This window comes from Stegodyphus dumicola, chromosome 12 (genome assembly GCF_044657685.1).
Source record: "Stegodyphus dumicola isolate Sdum_Otavi_A_Nest chromosome 12, ASM4465768v1".
Classification (NCBI taxonomy): domain Eukaryota; kingdom Metazoa; phylum Arthropoda; class Arachnida; order Araneae; family Eresidae; genus Stegodyphus; species Stegodyphus dumicola.
In genome coordinates, this window is record NC_140779.1 from 32,203,199 (window position 1) to 32,225,841 (window position 22,643).

General features: G+C 32.3%; 1 protein-coding gene across 1 annotated transcript; it reads right to left on the reverse strand.

Annotated features, from left to right (window-relative positions):
- Positions 1-718: 718 nt before the first annotated feature.
- On the reverse strand, positions 719-12,137 carry LOC146993526 (uncharacterized). The gene is made up of 3 exons (XM_085827597.1): positions 11,981-12,137; positions 5,955-6,725; positions 719-1,823 (listed from the first exon to the last, which is right to left on the reverse strand). Exons 2-3 carry the CDS (start codon positions 6,716-6,718, stop codon positions 1,574-1,576), a joined length of 1,014 nt encoding a protein of 337 aa, XP_085683723.1. The 5' UTR covers positions 6,719-6,725; positions 11,981-12,137; the 3' UTR covers positions 719-1,573.
- Positions 12,138-22,643: the final 10,506 nt, after the last annotated feature.

The window sequence follows — 22,643 nt, forward strand, 5'->3', positions numbered from 1 at the left end:
CATACTGCAGCATAAATAAAACAAATAGTATTGACAACTTTACGTTTATTCGAAATCAGATCTGAAACGTTTTGTCAACAGTGTTAATTGGTAATAAAGAATATCAAAATATTAAAATATTAGCAACAGGAGAAATCCTTTGTGTATGAGTCATTCTTATTTTCTAAGTTTAGGTAAATGTATTTGAATTCTTTAAACTTTCTAATGTATATGTACACCCCCCATATATATATATTAATTGTATGCCCATTGTTCATTCTTTCCATTAAAGGTTTGCTATGTATTATAGAGAATTTAAAATTCATTAAATTCTTTCCATGATTTTAATGGAGTTTGAATTCTATTTTTAATTGGTTATTTAAAATGGTTATTCTTATTATTAACAGGGAGTCTGGGGTTTTTAAAAGCATACCGAAACATAATGCATTTTAAAAGATTCGTTTATGCGTTTTCTCTGCATGATAAACTATACTGAGAGCGATGTATAAAGAATGAACATAATCATACATGTATTCTTTGCATCATAGTCAAAGGGATATGCAAGGAGAGACTAAATCTGTATTTTTAGATGTTACTTATGCAGGTCCAAGCTTAAAATAGCTAATACCGTAAATTTTACGGTTTACTAACATTAATAATTAGATTAATAACTCATGTTTTACCTATTTAGTATCAAGACTAAGACGTACTTCACACAGATGCAACAAAAGACACATGATTTTACAATATAAATAATACAACAAATTTATTAACAATATATGAATAGTATCCCGCATACATTTCATAGCCCGTAAAGGACCGGAGATTCATACGATGATACATACGCGTGCGCAGTGACTACAATGATGTCACTTCCGCCAATGATTTATTACAAGAAATAGTACCATTCTGGAGGAAAGATGACCAAGCAAATACAATATGTACATTGGAAGAGAATAAAAGATGCATTCAGAATACCACAAACAGTAAAAGTATCTGAGAAGCAAAATTTCCAAAAATGGAGAAATTTAAGATTAGAATTTTTGAATTCTATATACAAAGCGACAGCGTTGCCGACGTATTATAGCATGATTTTGTTCTTGATAGGATAAATTAACTGCACTTTAATTTGAATGCCAACGCTCTAATTAAGCAAACAGTTGCGGTTTCAGTTAAAAAATAGAAATAAAAATCTTTACATAAATATATGGAAGTCATATGAGTTATATCCAATGTATGGATATTACCAATAACCTCATTAAAAACGAAGTGGAAGTGTTTGCTTTTTAGAGCGTTTCACATGATAAAAATTTACAATTTTGTATTTTATAAACATCATTCGCTCTACATGAATTTTAAATTTTGCTTTCTTTAATACAAATAATCTATATAAATCGAGTTTTGTTCAAAATATATTATATGTTTAAATGCTTTGGCAACGCTCAGAAAATTCTAACAGCAGTGAGAATGAGAAATGAAGGAAAGACAACTTTCATTACCATATCTACAACAAAGTCCATGATTCGAGTTGAATACTCATTTTTAAGAAATAGATTTTCTTCCGACTTTTAAGTTAAGTTTTTTTATCAGGCTTTCACCATCCGCCATGTCCACCGCCATATTCATTTCCTCCTCCTCCGCCATATCCGCCATCTCCTCCGTCATCGTGGCCACCGCCATATCCACCGTCTCCACCGCCATATCCGCTATCGCCTCCTCCGTATCCTCCTCCGCCGCCACCTCCGTAGCCTCCGTGTCCACCATCACCACCGCCGTATCCTCCACCACCGCCGTATCCTCCACCACCACCGTATCCGCCTTCGCTTTGTGCTTTAACGTAGACCCTAGAGATAGAAAATATAGGCATGTGAGTTAAAAGTTTTTTTAAATAATTTCCTTATTAATATGCACGTTATAAAACATTACCAGAAAAGTTTTATTTATTTATTTATTTTTTGTTATTTTCAGAAGCTTTACAATAAATTTGCTTTACCATAGACACACTCATCTGAAGAAAAATTATAATTACAGATTTTCAAGTTAAATTCATTCAGTTTTCTCTGATTCACTCTAAATTCACCCTGTTTGAGAAAAATATGATAAGATGCTGCAAATTAAGTTAAATTTCTTTAATAAAATCGAATATTTTGTATTCCGATAGTTTCATTGAAAAATAATGCTTTGTTTCTCTGCTCGATATTAGTAATTGTAGAAAAAGTGCATTCCTTAAATTAGCATATTGAGGCATGAAGAAGGTTACGTAATTGTCTCACTAGAAAAATCATTGTAGGACTTCTGCTCGAATCGTTTTGAACAACATCTGCGTAGCTAATGCTGGTACTTAATGTTTGGAGTTTGAGCACAAAATTTATAAAAAGTTTTGATTTGAAATACTAGTGTCAAATTATGTATTTAAAATTCTAACTGTTGTCACTTATAATATTCCTCTGAAAGCTGAGTGACTTCTTTTATCGTACCTTTATTTTTGATAATCTAACAATGATGTTATAACTAAAAGTGATTCAATACCAATTTTAGATATAAGAACATTTTTCCTCTTGATAGCGGTTTCCAAAGTTTTCTATAAATTTCCAGTCTCATCTGAATGAAAAATGATATGGGAGTCTCGAAGACAGTAAAATTTGCATTTCTAGAGAGGGATCATTAAGTTATATACGTACTTGTTGCTAATAAAAGTCTTAAATTTATAATTTACATGACGAAAAGAAGCAGTATTGCGCATCGAGATAAATTCTATTTATTTTGGTTCACGTCTCAGCTGGGAAGGGAGGGGAAGATGCCAAACACGTATGCACATTTCAACACAGAATCTTCTTCTCTGCGGATATTTAGTTTTCACTTACAGTTGTGAGGTTTGTAACTAGCACAGCCAAAGTTTTAAAATCAGCGCTTGAAATTTGATATCAACTACACCAACGATTATTAACATTGGTTAATAACTGATACGTAATCTGAATGAAATGATTGATAACCATTGTGCTGTTTTAATACAACTTTCTGGAAATATCAGAAGCTGATGCGTATTTTCTGTATTTTAATTATTACTGATATAAAACTTATTTACGATTTAAAAGCTCACGTATCATGTGCAAAATCACTTTGGGCATGTGCAAAATAATATGTGCAGAATCACGTATCAGACACTTTGGGAAATGCTTCTCAAAGCTCAGCTATTCTTTATGCTGCATAATACATAGCGAACACATGCAACATATATGAGTTATGCTGGATGCCTCATGTTATGCTGAATAACTTACGTTTGCAACGCATGCATATAATAGATATGAAAGGAAAAAGCCGTTATTGTTTGAGTAGCGTTGTCAGTTATATTAATTCCTTAAAATGACTTAAATTTTAAGAAAATGGTGAATTGGAGTTCGAATTTTCAATTTTGCTAGTTCATTGAACGATTTCTTGTTTTGTTCAGAAAGGAAATATATTTCGCTATCACATTATGTAATAGGCATCAGGTCATGATTTATGACCTACAAACATTAAGGACGGGTGATCAAATGGGGGAGAAATCATTTGGACAGCTCTATTAAATGGATCTAGACATTCGTAAGTATAAAAAAAATAAGCTTAGAAGAATGGCGATGCCTTGTCTTTCAGACTTGTTCCAGAAGGTCACTCATGCGAATTTTTATTTTCGGGTTTAAATGAACTGTAGTTAAACATTGCGGAACTAGGGGCATTTGCACAGAAGCTGTGGTTCTTTTATTACAGCTGGTTTTGGAACGAGAAAGAATTTCGAAGGTTTAGCTGTGTCATTTTATATTTCAGATTTATGACATAATTAAGAAATCTTTAGTGATATTTAGTATTGCGAGGACGTAGATTTTCCGAAAAGTATTTAATATCAATAATAATTAGTAACTTTATAAGGTATTTTATCTCTCCTTCTAGCATGCCTTCTCCAGCACACTCGGCGCGTATTCGACAGGTACAGGTTCGAGTCCTGTTGAGGACATTGCATATTTTTCACGTCTTTTGCTACAAAAGAATCTAATGGCTCTACAGTGGTGCCTGAACTAAAAGTTGGTTGACAATAATCCGTCACCACCAGGATTTGGCGATTGGGTCTTCTAATCCATAATCCCGCTTTAAAAGGGGGACATATGTACTTAGGTAGGTTGGCTTACGCTAGTTCGGGTATTCTGTTTGGAAGATATTTTCTCTCTCCTTCCAGCATGCCTTCCTGGTGTAATGGTAGCAAACTCGGCTCGTATTCGAGAGGTCCATGATCGAGTCCTGGCGAAGCCATTGCACATTTTCACGTCTTCCTGCTTCAAAATAACTAATGACTCTACAGTTTTGTCATTAAATGATCGAAAGATTCAGGATCACGATGAGAATTTTGAGGATGAGAATTTTTAGATGAAGAGTGGGGAGATCATTGGTAACGCGCAACAAAATATATTCCAGTTTTTAGTCTCAGAGGCAAAATATAATTTATAAAAAGGAATTAACAAAGAAATGAGAATGAAATGAATAAGCTATAAGAGCAATCACTCTTTTTGAACATTCGTTGTCTTTCTAAGTCTTTCGGAAGTTAGAGAAATTTAACTTTAAAAATTGTGAAGAAAACATTTTAATTGTTCAGTGAAACATTAAAAAATTATGTTGATTCCTGTGATTTATATAAGTCATTCTTTAAAAATATGTACTTTAAAAAATGTTTTCTTAATAGACAATTTACATTTCATTTGCTAAACGAAAAAAAAAAAAAAAAAAAAAAAAAAAAAAAAAAAAAAAAAAAAACCTCTAAGATAATATTTAAAAATATAACGTTATAACCAGTAACAGTTACTGTGCATAAAATTACCTAAAAAATTGTATTTAATTTATTTTTTGAATTATTTATTAAAATTAATTTTAAAATATCTTTGTTTAATTTAAAATTTTACAGTTTTAAAAAAAGTAACTTTGGCTATAAATTTTAGTTCAATTCTGACACACATTAGTTATTTCATTTCTCGATAAGGTAAAAACATTGCTATTTTAGCATTGATTTCAACAATTACGAAAAGGGACTTAACTGCTTATTATACTGACAAAATTGTTTTTATTTCAGGTCTTTGCTTAAGCGAAACAACTCTTACAAATAAAAACCGTAATCGCATTCCAGAGAATTTTCCCATTGAAGAAATTCACTGTGAATAATTTAAAACTTGTCCATCCTTCGTTCGGAATCTCTGTATGACCTTGTAGGTCATTGTCCAATCCACTAACCCAGTATTTGTTCCACCGAATTAACCTACATTTGGCTTAATATGCGATTAATGGTTGACAGCGAAATCCGAAGAGTGCCATTTTCTGACGAAGCGAACCGTTACTTGATTGCGTCAAAACAAAGAAGCAAACGATACGAAACATCCGCAAAAAAAGAAGCAGTGAATGACATAAACACAGATCTTTTGGAGAACGAAACAATAATACTTTTCACAGCCTAAAATAATTTCCCAATGAAATCTGATGCTATGTTTAGAATTGAAGATTATGGCAGGAACTAATTCACCGTAAATGTCTGATGTTCCTGTAAAAAATAACGGAATTTTATTTGCTGGTAGCATAAATAGCGCAATAAATTCACCAATTGTTAACTCAGAAGTGAAGAAGTTTTTTTTCACAGTTTCTTAAAAGCGAAGAATTACAAAAAGACCATTAAAAGCTCTGAAAACGCTAAGTTTTTTTATCACGCTATCTACCTATGATATTTTTTATCGCGCTACTTAATAAAAACTTATATATTTGGGTATTCATTTAATTAATTATCTATTAATGCAATTGAAACTGCCTCTTTTTGCTTGTCGAAAAAATATCTGTGTCAAAAGGGAAAAGAATATTCAGAGTTGAGGACTTTAAAACAAAATTAGAGTGGCTGTTAATTACATACGTTTTAAGACTCTAAATTTAACTAAACTGCAAATAAATCAAAAAGGTAATAAACTTACGGAACATGGAGAATAAATGGCTTCTTCACAAGTGTCTCTTTGTAGACAGGGACCTTGACTGGTACTGGATAAGGCTTGGGTACTTTGATGATCTTATGTACTGGAACGGGTACGTATTTTGGCACTTTAACATGAACTGGCACTGGCACGGGCTTTGGAACATGGACCGTCTTGTATACAGGTACTGGTTCTGGCTTGTAGACTGGGACTGGAACGCCAACAGGTACATGTTTGGGAACATGAATGATCTTATGTACTGGTACACTCTTGGGGATTGTTATAACTTTGGGAATGGTCTTGTAGACTGGAACCTTTACTGGAACAGGGACATGGTGTGGCACATGCACTGGTTTAGGCACTGGATAATATTTAGGTACAGGTACTGGCTTGGGAATGGCCACTTTATGGTAGACTGGAACATCTTTGTGGATGACGTGAACAATCGGCTCTTTGTAGCCCTGTCCATAATCTCCACCGCCACCACCATATCCTCCACCACCTCCGTATCCACCGCCTCCTCCATACCCACCACCGATGTCACCTCCATGTCCTCCGCCATAGTCTCCTCCGCCTCCATGTCCGCCGAAGTCACCACCTCCTCCATGACCTCCACCATAATCTCCACCACCACCTCCATAACCTCCATCATCTCCGCCATATCCACCCTCATCGCCACCATAGTCTCCTCCTCCATGAATGCCACCGCCGTTTACCCCAAGGAGTAAGGCCAAAGTCACTGCCACTACAGTCAGTGATTTTGCCATGCTTTAGCTGTGAATAGAGTAAAATATTTCATGATTAATTATTTCGATTCTTAAAGTTATTCACAATAAATTAATTTTGATATAGTTTACAAAATCAGGTATTAGGGTTGATACCATTCACCTTATACTTTAAAGTACTTATAGATACTTTCTGAGAAATTTCCTTGCTTGTTTATTATTTAAAAAGCTGTTTTGCAGTCTGATTGGGCGCCGAAGGATTATCGGAAAAAGTGCAATCTATTTGTCACAGAACACATCAGAGTTATTTACTATAATACAAATGACATTACAAAGTAGTTCAACTTAAAATATTTTAAAATTACATTTCTTCCTTTATTTATAACAAACAGAAATCAATCGATTGTAATACTTTTTTAATTAAATAAATATTAATTTTTTGAAACTTGTGAAATGCGCTTAATTAACATCTCATAAATATAAAAGAAATACATGTTCAATACATAATATACTTTATATTTTGAAATATTAGACGAATATCTTAATCTATATATGTGTAGGAGTAAAATTATAGTTTTAATATTTATTTTCATTATCAGCGCATTAGGCAGAATGAGCAATAAGGAACTATTTTATCAAAAACTAAGTAATGGCGAAGTTATTTGGCGATGAAAATACGATAAACGTTAATTTTTCTGGTAATACCTAATGCACATTAAAAGTCGTGGAACATTTAGCACTTGAACCCTAAATGATACCAAAAGCATAAATGTTTGAATGACAGATCTGAAATTTATAAGTCAGCCAACATGATATTAGCCAAGATTATAATTAACATAAACATAAATTTTTTATCATGATATGAAAAATTCACATATTATCCTGTCGACGATAAAATATGCTAATAGAAATTAACAGACTGTAAGCAAATCTTCTTGTCATTCTACATGATTTTTTTACCGTCCTAAATTAAGAAGAATCAAGAATTTTACAGTACAAATAATTTGCTCTTTACAGAAAGTGGACTTTTCACATGCGTTCAAATGTAAAACTGGTATGAAACACGAAAGTTTTAATAAATTTTGAAGATCATGCGATGTTTGAGATAAGGATAACTTATTTCTTTAGACTGAAATTTAAGTTTATCCACTTTATAGTTAGACTTCGAAAACTAATTTAAAAAACTAAAGAAGATACTATGAAGCGGCATTTGGTATTATCCAACAAAGCAAATATTTCATAACTCTAAGGTGAAGGAAACTTAAATCAAGGAGTAAATTCAATCATTAGATTATTTAAGTGGCATTAAATCATTTAGTTATGGAAGTCTTCGTTTATTGAAACAGATGATTTATATATTGGGGCAAAGAGTAGATGTTTTTTAGGGTTAGAAATGAGAGGTTTTTGAAGGAAAAAATGTCTTATATTTATATTATGCATTAAAAAATTATAAATCTATTATTTGAAACCAATCTATTGTATACCAAAGAATCGAAATCTTCAGACACTATGATCAAACAAAGAATTCTACTGCTTTTCAGGCGAGGCTATTGATATATCAGAAAAAGAGAAAAGAATTTAACTTACTATGAAGCTGTGCATTCAATAGGCACAGCTGAAGATCAGGTTTCACAGTCCATGCGCATATATTGCAAAAATAAGTCAGTGAAGGTTACAGTATGTATTAATGCAGATTTAGTTTAGCTGGTACAATGCTGCTCTATGTTTGGTAGGGAATAAAGTTAAAAAATAACGTCATTAATAACATAGTGATAAGACTGGACAATTCGAGTAACTTTCACGGATCTTTTCTGAGCTACAATTTCCTATAAAGTAGCAAGAAAATTTACTCTTATTGAAGAACTTTTCATTTTCTGGTTAATAATGTTTGTCTTGTGTTGGAATTAGTGGATTTGTAAGACATACATGCTATGAATTTTACTACACTTTTAATAACTGCAAGGGAAGTATGTGCATAAAATTATTTAAATTTACACAAAATGAACTAATTTTTTGAAAGCGGTCAGAGGAAAGTTCTGTCCTACTGAAACATATTCTTTTTCTTGCGCAACTTAAGAATGCGTTTCGGAGGAAAATTTTCTCTTTCGGGAAAAGCTGTTTACAAGAAATTTCTGGAGGCGCAGCAATTTTCCCACTCTCTTTCGCGCCTAGAGATCGATCAGGCCGTGAAAACGGGGTTAAGAATAAATCCATTTCAAGAAGAACAATTATCTAGAGATGCCTCCCTGCTGAGTGGAATGAAAGACAAATGTAGTTCATCGTGTTCTTCGAAGCGTTCCCCAATTGCTAATACTTTCAGTGCTTGCTCCACTTTTACATTCGGTCCAGTACTTTTGATAACAATCTCGTGGATGAGTTATTTACTACACTGAATTTGATAACGAATAAATTGATTTTAAAACACTTTTACGTGGGGAAAGCACAATATTTATGATTACGTTTCTTTTTAATATTTTGTTAACTTGCTAAAAGGCTAATAAAATAAAGCTTTCAGTCCATTTCATTTAACATTTTTCCACTTCATTTTTAAAACATCTTTCTATTTTTTCAAAAAATTATTTCCATTTTTATTTATATGCTTATATTTTGATAAAAATCAATAAATAGCTGAATATTAATCAATTAATTTCATTTAAGAACATTTAATAAGGTACAATGTCTTTCATTTCTGAGCATATAATATGCCTATAAAATTATTTGTCACTAAAAAAAGTCTCCTGAATAAACTAAGAACAGATTTTTATGAAGGTTTAGATATTTAAGCATTCAAAGAACGAACTTTCGCTTTCTTTAATTTTAAGTGTTATTTTACATAGGGGCACATATTTAATGTCTTGATTGAGAGAAAGAATTTTTATAATTTAAAACTGAATAAATCAACAGAATCTAACTGAACAAAGAAACAACGAAAACTAGCCTTAAGAATTAAGCAGGAATTAAGAATCCGTAGCGTCAGTTTCCTCGTTTGTTAGATTTTATTGCGTTTAGTTGGCAAGTCATTTTCAGTAGCTCAGCAATTATATACGAAGAGTCAGTTCACTGAATTAAAGTAAAGCATATAATTTCCACAGTAGGGTCGTTTCTTGGAGAGTGATTTAAGAGACTATATCCAGAGATATTGTGACGCTACCCAAGACCGTAGTTAGCCTGCGGAATTCATACGTCTTATCTAAATTATTATCATATTATTTTCTTAATTGATGAAAATAATCTTTTATACTAGACTTATTGTTATTTTCGTAATTATCATTAATGATTTATAAGCAGACACAAAAACAGACACAAACAACATAAGATATATATAACGCTCAGGGAATACTGTTAAAAATGTCGTTTTTTTTAACTCATCTTATCTCTTTATTTTCACAATTTCCCTTCCTTTTCGAATAATAATAGCTATTATTTTCCAATAATTCGTATGCTTTTAGATAAATAATAATACTAAGCATTAAGTTTACATTTTCTTAAAAGTTCTTTCGAAATAAAATAATATTATTTTATGAAGTAAGCCATTTGACATATTTTTAAATTGTTGTTTACTTCTATACTACTTCACTTACTGAGCTTTTTCAGTTTTAATTCTTTTAATAAATAAAAATATGCTGAATATCTTATTTATTAATACGTAAAGTCGAATTTAAAGAAATATTTTAATTCGATCAAAATTCGAAAACTTATTATTTTGTTTTAGAAAAACAGCTCTTTTTTACCTTTCACAGAATGTTATGGAATGCATAGAAGTTTTGCGATAATAAAAGCACTTTCAATTTAAAGTACATTAGTTATAGACTTTCGAAAGTAAGTAATAAATAAATGAATTTACTTAGTCTTTTATTAACTGTTTTTTAGGTTATTACCAGCGTCAGTAATTAACACACTCAAACAATTACAGCAATAATCATACAAAATGTTTTCCCAGCTTTTTAAATTTTTAACTCTGCATTTCCACGTTACATATAAATTTCTTTTCTACACACATTACTTAGCATCTACTGAAACATAAGGAAAACATAAATTTTCTGAACTGAAAACATAAACTGAAACATAAACTTTCTGCACACGTAGAAAAAATGGCTTTAATTTTTAAAATAGAATACAAAAATTTTTGTTTTTGCTTACCAGCAAATTATTTCTTCTGACTTACATAAAAGTTGAAATTAAATTTTACTTAGTTTAAAAATGAAAGTAGGTTCTTAGTATAACCGCAAAGCAAATTTGGAAATTTTGCAAATGCAGAAGAATTTAAGATTTATTACTGCTAACTATAGAACACATTTTAACTGATAGAATATTGTGTTTAAAACTTCGTATGTTTTTTACCAAAACACCAATAGATATTCTTCAGGACTTCACAGTAAGCAAATAATTACCTTTAAAAGTTTATCCATATTTAACTATAAATACACATTTTGGGAAATAACATGTCTGTCTCTTTGAAGTGCTATAAATGTTCGATCAAGAAGCTATATATTTTAAACGCAAATCTAAATTTGAATCTTGATACTTCCCTAATATATATTATTTAGCATATTTTTATACTTCATAACCACATATAACATTATTTTTCTCAGAATCTCGCGAAATACAGTAAATAAATAAAAAAAATAATCTTCACAGAAAGAAGTATGTCTTGGTAGATTTAAACCGAAAAAGAGGAGAAACTTGGACTTTAAACTTTCTTGTAACAAGCTCCCACTTTTATGAAATGTGGCAAAGATTAAAGTATAATAATATTCTCTCAATTTTTGATTTGAAGTTTAACACTTTCATATACACAGAGTTTGAACCCTGCAAATGGAAACTCCAAGCAGGAGCAATTAATTTTAAGATTTTAGTATCCATAATCGTCAATAGATGGCAGCATTAGAATACACTTCGAGAGCAATTTTCCCTCAGAGCCGTGTTATCTCTTCTCACTTATTCGACATTTCATTTCTTTTAATTCATGAACTCGAAACTGCATATAGATTTCCGAAGCTTTCCTTTTTTGAAACTATTGAATTTGTCACAGTTTTATAAACTGGAAGATTTAGCATGATTTTCCTAACCGTAAGTTTTTACTCTCTACAGACTGTTTTTCTTCTAATAAGGCACAGGAAAAAGTTAAAAAAATATTTACTTGTCCAATATTACTTTTACTTTTGCAAACTTTTACGAGCCACTTTAAGGAAGGTAATATTTTTTCACTTTCCTATGTAACAATTAACTGATTACTTCCGAGTCGTGAAAACGTTTCGAATTTTCCACATCAATAAGCACCACGAAATTTCACTGAAGACTTACCTTAGCAAAAATCCCTGGAAAAGATATAAATGTATTCCTGTGTTGTGATTCTTCAGTGCTCTGCGCTGTGAGTTGGTTCTGCAGCAGTGGTACCTCTCCTTAAATACTGATCCACGGTTTCTAACCCTGACCTATATACCTGCAGACGTTTGTTTCTACTAGCTACCTGTGAGGGAGCCACTGTCCGATCGGAGGTAACTCCGCCCCTCGCGGCTTCGACCCTTTTCCCCCCGATTTCTTTATATCCGCAGAGAGTTCCTCCAATTTTACTTCCTCGATATCAATACATATTTAAGTTGGCCCAGATTTGGACTATTATCGCCACGTATTTGGCGACATTTAGGGTTGCCAGAATAGGAAATGAAAATTGGCAAGTGGAGATACAGTTTCCCGTTTTTCAAGGTGATGTGAAAATCGCCAACTTGGTTTTCACTTTCGTTAATGATTTGCGGATGATGCAAAGTAAACATTTTTCTTTTTTAAATCTTTATTTGTTCAGTGAACTGAATTCCTTCGGTGTCACACACTCGAATCCTCTCTTAAGGATGGAAAGACCAGGAATAGGAAGTGCTCTGGTTTCGGATATTTCACAATTTCTCCTTCTTCCAGTCGGCACTTCGACTGTTAATTCATACTTAGACAGATGAAGCTTGAGTGCTTGGAAAATTTCAATCTCAAGTTTAGTGTTTTACGCTTTGTGTATTAACATGTGAATAACATTAAACAACAAGCCTATTTCTAATAGAAGTTGATAAGGTATTTTTTCCTCATTTCTGCGTGCCTTCGTGGTGTAACGTTTAGCGCATTCGGAGTGTACATTCGAGGGGTTCAAGTTCGAGTCCCGGAGAAGGCATTGCTCATTTTTCACGATTTCTGCTTCAGAAAAACACCTAATGATTCTACAGTGGTGCCCAAAGTAAAAGGTGTTGGGTGATGATTCTTCTTCACCACCAGTATTTGGCGACTGGTCCCCTAATCTTCAGCTGCCCTTTAAAAGGGGGAGTGCATAAGGTATTTCCTCCTTCTTTTCTGCATGGTTTCGTGGTGTAATGGTTAGCACACTCGGAGCGTATATTCGAGAGATCCAGGTTAGAGTTCCAGAGAAGGTATTGCTCATTTTTCACGATTTCTGCTTAAAAACAAAATCCTAATGACTCTACAAGTTTTAGTTTCAAATTATAAACTAATGTATTTTCTTAATGAAACAAAATTTGCTCATTTATTTTGGATAGAAAAAGCGTAACAGATGAACTACTAAAGGACAATAGATAAACTTCTGAACATATAAACAGGTAATGTTGCATGGGGCACCAGAGTTGTCACTACAGAATCGAACAGGTATTGCCCCAATACACTAACCAACTAGAGTTTGAAAAATTGGAATTGACCATAAGCTTTTTCTCCTAAGGAATACTAGAGTTGTTGTATTTATATATAAGGAGTATAAATACAACATCGGAGTTGTTGTATTTATGTTACGGTGAAACACTGAAATCTGGAGAATGTCGACATCCACGTAGTCGCTTGTCCGAAATATTTTCCAAATACTCTTATTTCTGACTCACACCGGTCAATGTCGACATTCACCATGTACTAATGGTGAATGTTGAACATATAACAATATTATATTTTCTCCGTAATTCAGTCACGAAAAAACGCACTTGAGACTTAAAATAAGAACTTAAGAATATAAGAACTTAAAACACACAATACATTCAAAATAAGAAAGGAAAATAATAGAAGTTAAAAACTTACTGAATTATACAGTACGTTCTAAAGGAGAAAATAAAATAATAGTAATAAAAAACTTACTAAATTATGAGATTCAAATCTTATTTATTGCAACAACTTAAACTATTATGGCAGTTTGAATTGTCGACTCCTCTCTTTTCGACCTACACCAGAGCATATCTGTGATTGTCGACATACACCGGTGAGGGTCCGAATGTACAACAATGTAATGCAATATTCGATCTTTCACCGACGTATTTGGTGAATGCCGACCGGTGAAAGTCGACATTCACCAAATTTCGGTCTTTCACGGTAACATTTATACATAAGAGGATAATAACATAGAATTAGGCAAAGTTACATAACATGACACAAACTGTCGGGTATACCCATTACAATCTTGGATTACGTTAGTACAATACAGCTGATATTCTGGAGATCATTGCATTGGAATTTTGCATCTTAAGTAAGTAATAAAACACAAGGGATTTAATTTTTCTAATATATTGGAATGTCTGATTTTTGTTACGTGACGACGTTTGTTACAGTTAAGAGTGTACTGAGTGAAGATATTTCAGTCCATAGTTCATGGGTTCAGTTAAGTGCTTTTGGTGTTTTGAAGTATTATGTAAATTTTTGACGTTGCTCGGAATCAATTAGTCCTAGTCATTACTCTTTCTACTTTCTCGTTTTCGGTCCTAAGTTGTGTGTTCGCATAGGTCTAGTCCTAGAGCACTGAGATTTTGGTGTATTTTCATGATTTTTCGATATAGGTGGCGTTGAGATATCACCAGCCTTTTGCAGTTAAGGTTTAGATAGGTGGATTAAAATCATAATGAAAGCGTAAATTTATATTATAAATACTTTTATTGATTTTGAAGCTTTTTGAATTTCAGAAATATATTCAAGACCCAAAAATTATGTAACTTACTTTCAAACTTAAAATATGAAGGGGACTTTTCATCTTTGGCATTTGAAGACCGATACAAAAGACATCAAATTGTTAAGTTTCTATCAGTTCCCCCCATCGGATGACAAGGAATGAACAGAAGCCTTGTGATAGATTACTAGAAATGTGAATAAATTACAAAAATATCAATGCAAAAAGATACAAAATTAATCAAATAGGGCATAATAGAAATAAAAACAAATTTATTCAAAACTTAAAGATATTAAAGTTTTTAGTCCTGTTATTAGCCCCAACGGTGGGTAGCTCAGATGGACTATTAGTCTCAAAACGGCATTTTGTAGCGTTTCGCTATGAACGGTAAATCACTTTTTAAATTGTTGCCACCAAATATTATCACCTTGCGTTATACTTAAAGAAATTAAATAATGAAGAATCTGCATGAATGTAGGTATGTTTTTCGCATTATGAAAAAACGACAGTACCTAGAGCCATCAAAGTTTGAGTAACGTAATCCTCCACCCGAACAGGGTCATCTGAAAGCCTGAATTTTGAATTTCGATTTGGTTTCTTTACCTCTTTCATATTATGTAAAACTGAATTTTCGATTAACAAATTGAACGATTTCAAAGCGAGCAATGGCAACACTGTACGGAGAAAAACACTTTTAGTGCGCGACTGTCTATGGGAAATTCTAAATATACGCTGTTTTTAGATATTTCGTTATATTGATGTTAAATTGAATTCTATGTGGTTTAAGTGCAAAGAACATGATATCTAACAGATAAAGGTAACACGCAAAACTTAAAAAAAAGTTCCTTTGGGCGCAATATATTTGCATTTTATTTTCTTCCCATAACTAAGCCAAATCTCTACTGAATGTTATCGACTATAAAATCGTGAGGCCTTTACGCTGCCTAGCTGAAATAATGTTTGTATTAGAATGGAAGGAGAGTATAGATTGCATAGTTATGCAACGTTCAACCTAGACATACATGTACATTTTTTGCAAAACAAAGTTTTAAAGATAATTAAATACCCAATATTTTAAATAAATTTACTTTTCTGTGCCTTAATTCTAATCCACAGACTTATAAAATTAAAGTTTGGGAGAACGTTCTTTAAAAATAAGAACTAAATTTTTAATTTTTGGAGGCACAAATTCTCGAAAAAAATTTCTCTTTTACTGAGCACAGTTTCATGGCAAATTATACTAATACGTATATGACTATATATTTAATAAAGTATACAAAGTAAAAATACAATAAAACAATTTCAGCAGAAAAATATTATATATATATATATATAGTGGAAAATTATTTTAGTAAAAAAATATACATAATATTTAGAAAAATCGTAATTAACACAGTTTGCTATTAAAATACAGTTGTTTATGTTTCCACAGTAAATATTTTATACAAATTGAATATGCTACACACGTCAGAAAAGTACTTTAAAAACGCTTATGTTGACGCAAGAATTTTTGGTCAAGGAATGTGTCTTTGCATGTTGGTCTTTTATTACTTAAATTGTATTTGCTGCTCTGCCGTTTATGTGATACCTTTATATTTTCGCTCTGCATTATACAGCAGTACTTTTAATAATTTAAAGATATTTTCATTTACATCTTTTTAAGCATTTTGAAAGAAACACCTTTGAGGAGTTTATTGTTTTAAATTCTTGGAATTTTATGCCCTAGCAAAGCAGAAATATATTTGGGCGAAATATTTGTTACAAACTTGTTATAAGAAAACGATACAGCGGAATAAATGCACAGCTACATGGTGAATAATTAAGACTTTTATTTGTTAAATTATTAAACGAGATTCCAAGTAGCATTAACCTGTCATGCAACAATATTACATCACATTTCTTTTGTTATTTGTTTTTACTTTTTTGAACAGTTCATTTAGTTCTCCATCATTGATTTCTGGGAGAGTATTTCCTAAACGAGTAGGCCTTAACTTAAGACGTAATTACTTAACTTAAGACTGTTTCGAGTGTCAAACTGAAACCTGCATTGCAAGTTCTTTTTAATACTACATTTGTTTTAACTTAGGATTTTTTTTGTTTTGTTTTAGTAATTAGAAATTGAATTAGGAAACAGGAAAAAGGAGCAATGCCTTCGCCGGGACTCGAACTTGGACCTCTCGAATACGTGCCGAGTGTGCTACCGTTACACAACGAAGGCATGCAGAGGTGATAATACCTCATATACTCCCCCTTTTTAAGGGGTGACTGAGGATTAGGGGACCCAGTCGCCAAATCCTGGTTGCAAAGAATCATCATCCACCACCTTTTAGTTTGGACTCCACTGTAAAGACATTAGAATTATTATTTTGAAGCAGGAGAGGAGAAAAATGTGCAGTTCCCACGCCAGGCCTCGAAAATGGACCTGTCGAATACGCGCCGAGTGTGCTACCATTACACCACGAAGGCATACAGAAAGGAGGGAGAAAATACCTTAAAACTTTGTGTAACTTCAGCAATAACACTGAAAAATTATCTGTAATCTGATATTTAGAAATTCACTCATCATCTTCATCCAAAAATAAAAAAAATTCTGTTTTCTTAATATCTTTAAAAGCGTTTTGCTTGAATGCACCAAGAATTTTTAGAAAGATTTAGTCAGGAATAAAAAAGGGGAAATTTTAAACTCGCTAAATTAAAAGGGTTAAAACTGTCGGTCATCACAATGGTGAATGAGGGGAAATGTGTTCTAAAAATTTGAAAACTGCGGCTTTTCTGACTTTGAATTTTCGACAGTGAAGCAGAAAAATATCTTCCTATCAGTCACTTAAGCAGATAGCAACATGTTGTTATCAGTTCCTTTGAACAAGCAGAAAAAATGTCAGCAAGTACGTTAGAAATTCATCTAATTTGAATACAGAATAATAATTTAGATTGATACACTTTTGAGTCAACTGAAACAAAGTTACAATGATTTAGTTCCGTTTGTGTCATGAAATTTTAAAACCATATAAATGAACTGTATGAAAAACATTTATGAGCAATGAATCAGATGAAACCTCAAGTCAACTAGTGCATTATGGAATATAATTTTAAAAGCCATAACGGATATTTTTCTTGTAAAGATAATAATAAAAAGTTTTTTAAATCGTAACGTAGTTTCTAACAAATTAAAGAAGACTTTGCACTTTTTAATAAACTAATAAACAAGATTATTTGTAAGTAGAAATAAACTTTCGTTAGCTTTCTCTGTTATCAGAAAAGATACGTTACACATATTAATTTTAACACAGCATACTGTACTTTTTAGGCTAGATATCTTAACATTTTCTTCTGATTACAAGTATTATCTGCTTTTTAAGAGGAGAAAATTTAAATAAAAAATCTGATGTGTACACCACATGACTTCTTTGTACGGAATATTAAATTATACGCATTTTTTCTTACATTTCGTTTAAACAACTTCGCCTACAGCGCATAAACCACAATAGAATAAATGCATTCTTTAAAATTCACTTTATGTGTTTACCATAGCGACATTCTGGCGCTAGGTTCACTGAATATTTCGTTCATATTATAACTCAGAATGCACAAAATTTATATCATTTAAAGAATTATGTAATCTTTGCCACATGTTGTATTCAAATATTATAATAAAGCTAGAACGATGTATAAAAGAAATTAAGCAAACAAAACAAAGATGAAACAGTTGTTCACAGACGATTTAGTATTTCTCATTCAATTAATTCAGTTCTCACTTTGCGACAAGGCAAAAATACATAAAAACTCAAAATATCTGCATTAAAAATTACGAAGTAAATCTCAAACGCTTATTTCCTCGAAAAAATTCCAGAAAGAATTAAGCATGATTTAATTGGCAATAATAAATGAATGCGTTATCTTTGTTGTTGCGAAGCTAAGTTTCTCTAGATTGGCAACAAATCCACTAGTCTCCTGTTTCAAATGTAAACATCAATGGCCGCCATTAAAAACCGGCTTAGCGGCAATTAAACAACTTTAAAATTGCTGATAATTCTAAAAATATTGCACACAGATTTACTAAAGGCATAAAATCCTTAACCGGAAGATAAAAACAACATAATTCAATCATTTTTAAAGCAAAAAATGTACAATTTACAAACATATAAGAGTAAAGAAACTGAGATCACTGAGCCGGGTAACAGAGTGGGTATATATATAAATATATTTATATACGTTTGGTGCGGCCGATTACAACCAAAATATGAGATCCACATCTACATGTTATAGCAGTCCTATATACAAAATTTCCACGTTCTGAGGATACTCGTTTTTGAGTTATGCGAGATACGTACGTACGTACATACGTTCGTACAGACGCCACAAAAACGTGTCTTAGGAATTCATTCTAAATCAGTTTTATAACATTTTTGGGGAAAAGAGTCTTTTATTCTGTCCTTACGTACAGATGTCACGCAAAAACATCGTTAAATTGCATTCGATAGCGGTCAAAATGGATATTTTAGTTGAAATATGGTGCCTGAAACCTTTCGCGATTACAATACTTCCTTTTTACTTCGTACAAGGAAGTAAAAAAGCGGGGATATCGTTTGCATATTTTTAAAATGCTTTCAATTAGAATTAAAATTAAGGCAATAATTTGAAAGAACAGGACTTGTTGTTTATCTTAGCTTTTAATTGGTATAATACAGTGTTAAATAATTAATTAACATAATCATATCGGACAGCTAAGGAAAACTGAAATCAAAACATAAATTAATAATTATAATAATAAAAAGGAAAGTTTGAAAGGGCTCAGATTTTGAACAGTCATTTAAAAGGATTTGTTAAGGTTTTTTCCACTCTCGTTGAGTTCGCAGTCTACTATGTATATATATATTTTTTTTGGCTGAGCAAAACATGTAATTGTTTTGCTACCACTGTAGCTGTAGCACTTACTAACCCATTCTTTTTGTCTTTTTAGCTTTATTATTAAGCATAATTCTTAGGCGCTTACGCCATATACAATTCCACATCAAAATACAGAAGTTTTAAAAGCAGCATGTGTTTAGAATTCCTGATGAACTATTAAACGTTGGCATACATTTTTCTATTTTTTCATTCTTTTTTCAGTTTATTATATCAATGTACAGTTTTCTTAAAGAGATGGCTTGCAAAACTTACTATCATTGTCGTTTTATTATTAGTGTTTTATGTGTTAAAATTATTATTTAAATATCATGTTCTTCGCACTTATGCCAAATAAAATTCAGCTGTATAGCAAAATCGCAAAATATTAAAAAATAGCATAGCTTTAGAAATTCCGATATACAGACTTGCGCGCTGGATATAGCAATGTTTTAATCCGTACAGTGTTGTCATTTCTCGGTTTCAAATCGTTGCGTTTGTTAAAATTCATTAAAGTTTTACAAAATATGAAATATAAAATTCCAGCATCCAGGTGCATATGCTCACGTGCAGAAGTAGGTTAATCAAAATTTGTTGGCCGCAGGTACCTTCGTTTTTTTCACAGTGCGAGAAACATACATATATTTATGGATATTTTTCGTTATTTAGTTTTTTTTTAAAGTAATGCAATACGATAATATTCCGTGGCAACAATTTGTAAAGCGAGTCAGACATTTAAAAGGAAATTCCGTTTCGAGACTAACAGCCCATTACGGCTAACCCCCTTTTGGGATAATAATAATAATAAAATGTCAATATACCATAACGGTTATATAAAAATGTAAGTTTTAAGTTAAAGGTTATATAAAAATGTAAGTTTAATATCTCACTCGCAAGTTGGTGCGAAACATGTGACGATCACTCCTTAAACCGTCGAGTCAATTCGTTAGATGCAGAACTGGGTCATCTGATACGTAGGTATAAGTTACAATACACACCGACAACATTTTGCATAGATGATGCAACATCTATGCAACATGACAACTTTGCAACAAGATGAGCAACATGTTGTCGCTGTGAGCTTTCTGAGTATGTTGTCCCGGGAACCACTACTACACAACGGCAGTAAATTCTAGAGATGCAATTATTTATTGTTCAATGATTACTTTGGCGATTAACGTTATTTTGGCATGAAAACATTTTGGAATTTATTGCGGTTGTAATAACACTAATAAATTATTGGTAGTTAGAGTACACCAATTGGTAGTATTGGTGACACTTTGTAGAGTCATTAGTCGTTTTTTTAAGCAGAAGACATGAAAAATATGCTGTGCCGTCGCCGGGACACGAAACCTGTATCTCTGGAATACGCGCCAACTGTGCTACCGTTACACGACGAAGAAATGTTGGAAGGGGGGGGGGAATGCATTATATACGCCACGTTTTAACGCGATTGGGAATTAGGGACCCAATCGCCAAATCCTGGTGCTGACGAATTGTTGTCCACCACCCTTTCAGTTCGGGGGTCACTGTAGAGTCAATAGATTATTTTGAAGCAGGAGACATGAGAAATGAGCAATGCTCTCGCCGGGACTCGAACCTGGACCTGTCGATGGTGTATTTAATTATAGCAAAGCACTCGAGGGCTATCTGCTCGAGGGCACTCGAGGGGAGTGATGCCTTCGTGGAGGACTTTCTAAGAGAAACTGACTCGTACACACGTTACACATGGGGAAAACCACGAAAACACCCATGCAGCCAGTCCATTCGCGGGTTTCGAACCTGGACCGAACTACCAGTGTTCAGCGACTTTACCGCTCAGCCGCTCTTTACCTGTCAAATACTCCATGAGTGGGCTACCGTTACACCCCGAAGACATGCTGGAAGGAGGGAGAACATACCTTGTAACTTATCTGACATAGTATATTAAATTTTAATTATATTTTAACACTGAAAATATTGCTTGTTATTAAACAAGATGCGTTTTAATAGGAGAAAGGACATAATGTACGTAGTTATTCGTATTCTTGTGGTTTTAGAAATTTCGGTATGTTTTAATTGATATATTTAAAAACTCTTCCTATTTCAAATAAACCATCTTTCAAGTTATGGTACACATAATAAACTTTTATCTTACCTATTTGTATTTATCGTTTCTTACACATTCCTACACATTGTAGCTTCTTCGTGAGGAAATTAATAGTTACTCATATTTTACATAATTTTATTTCCTACTAATATATTCCTTCACTATGTCCCATCGATATCTGTTTGCTTTGCTACAATAAATAAATTTACAAGAATTACTTTTTTAAAAGTTTACACGGACGTTTTGCTTTTTTCAAAACACAATATGCGATTATATATCTTCAGGTGCAGATATCCTTATAAAACTGTAATTTAAAAAATAGATAAAATCTGAAAGTTTTCAAATTTTATATTAAGCCCGAAGGGGCGTTTTTAACGTTTTATGGGTTATCTTTGTTTATAAATATCATGTTCTTCGTACTTAAATCATAAAATTCAATTCAACAGCAATATTACAAATTAATTTAAAAAAAGTATACCTTTAGAATTTCCGATACACAATCTCGCGTGTTGGAGGTAAAAATGTTTTTATTTTCGTATAGTATTGCCACTGCTCGCTTTGAAATACTTGAGCTTGTTAAACAAAAAATCCGTTAAAGTTTTACAAAATATGAAATAGATAATAAAATAAATTCGAATTTCGGGCTTTCTGGTGCTGATGTTCATGTGGAGGATTGCATTATTCAAAATTTGATAGCTCTAGGTACTGTCATTTCTTCACAATGCGAGAAACATACATACACTCATGCAGACTCTTCATTATTTAATTTCTTTAAATATAATTCAGGGCGATAATATCTGTTGGCAACACTTTGAAAAAGGAAACGGACATTTGTAGTGAAACACCACAAAATGCCGTTTCGAAACTTACAGCCTCTTTGGGCTAAAAATGAATTAATAAAACGCCTGTAGCCAGAAGGTAAAAATTAAATATGAGTGAATGACATATATTTGAATCCAATGAAATCAAATATCTAATAATTATTTAATCCTCATTTTCATTGGAATTTCTAACAGAAAATGGCTGGAATCACATGGCTTGCTTGAAATCATTTCGGACGATGTTCTCACGATAATAAT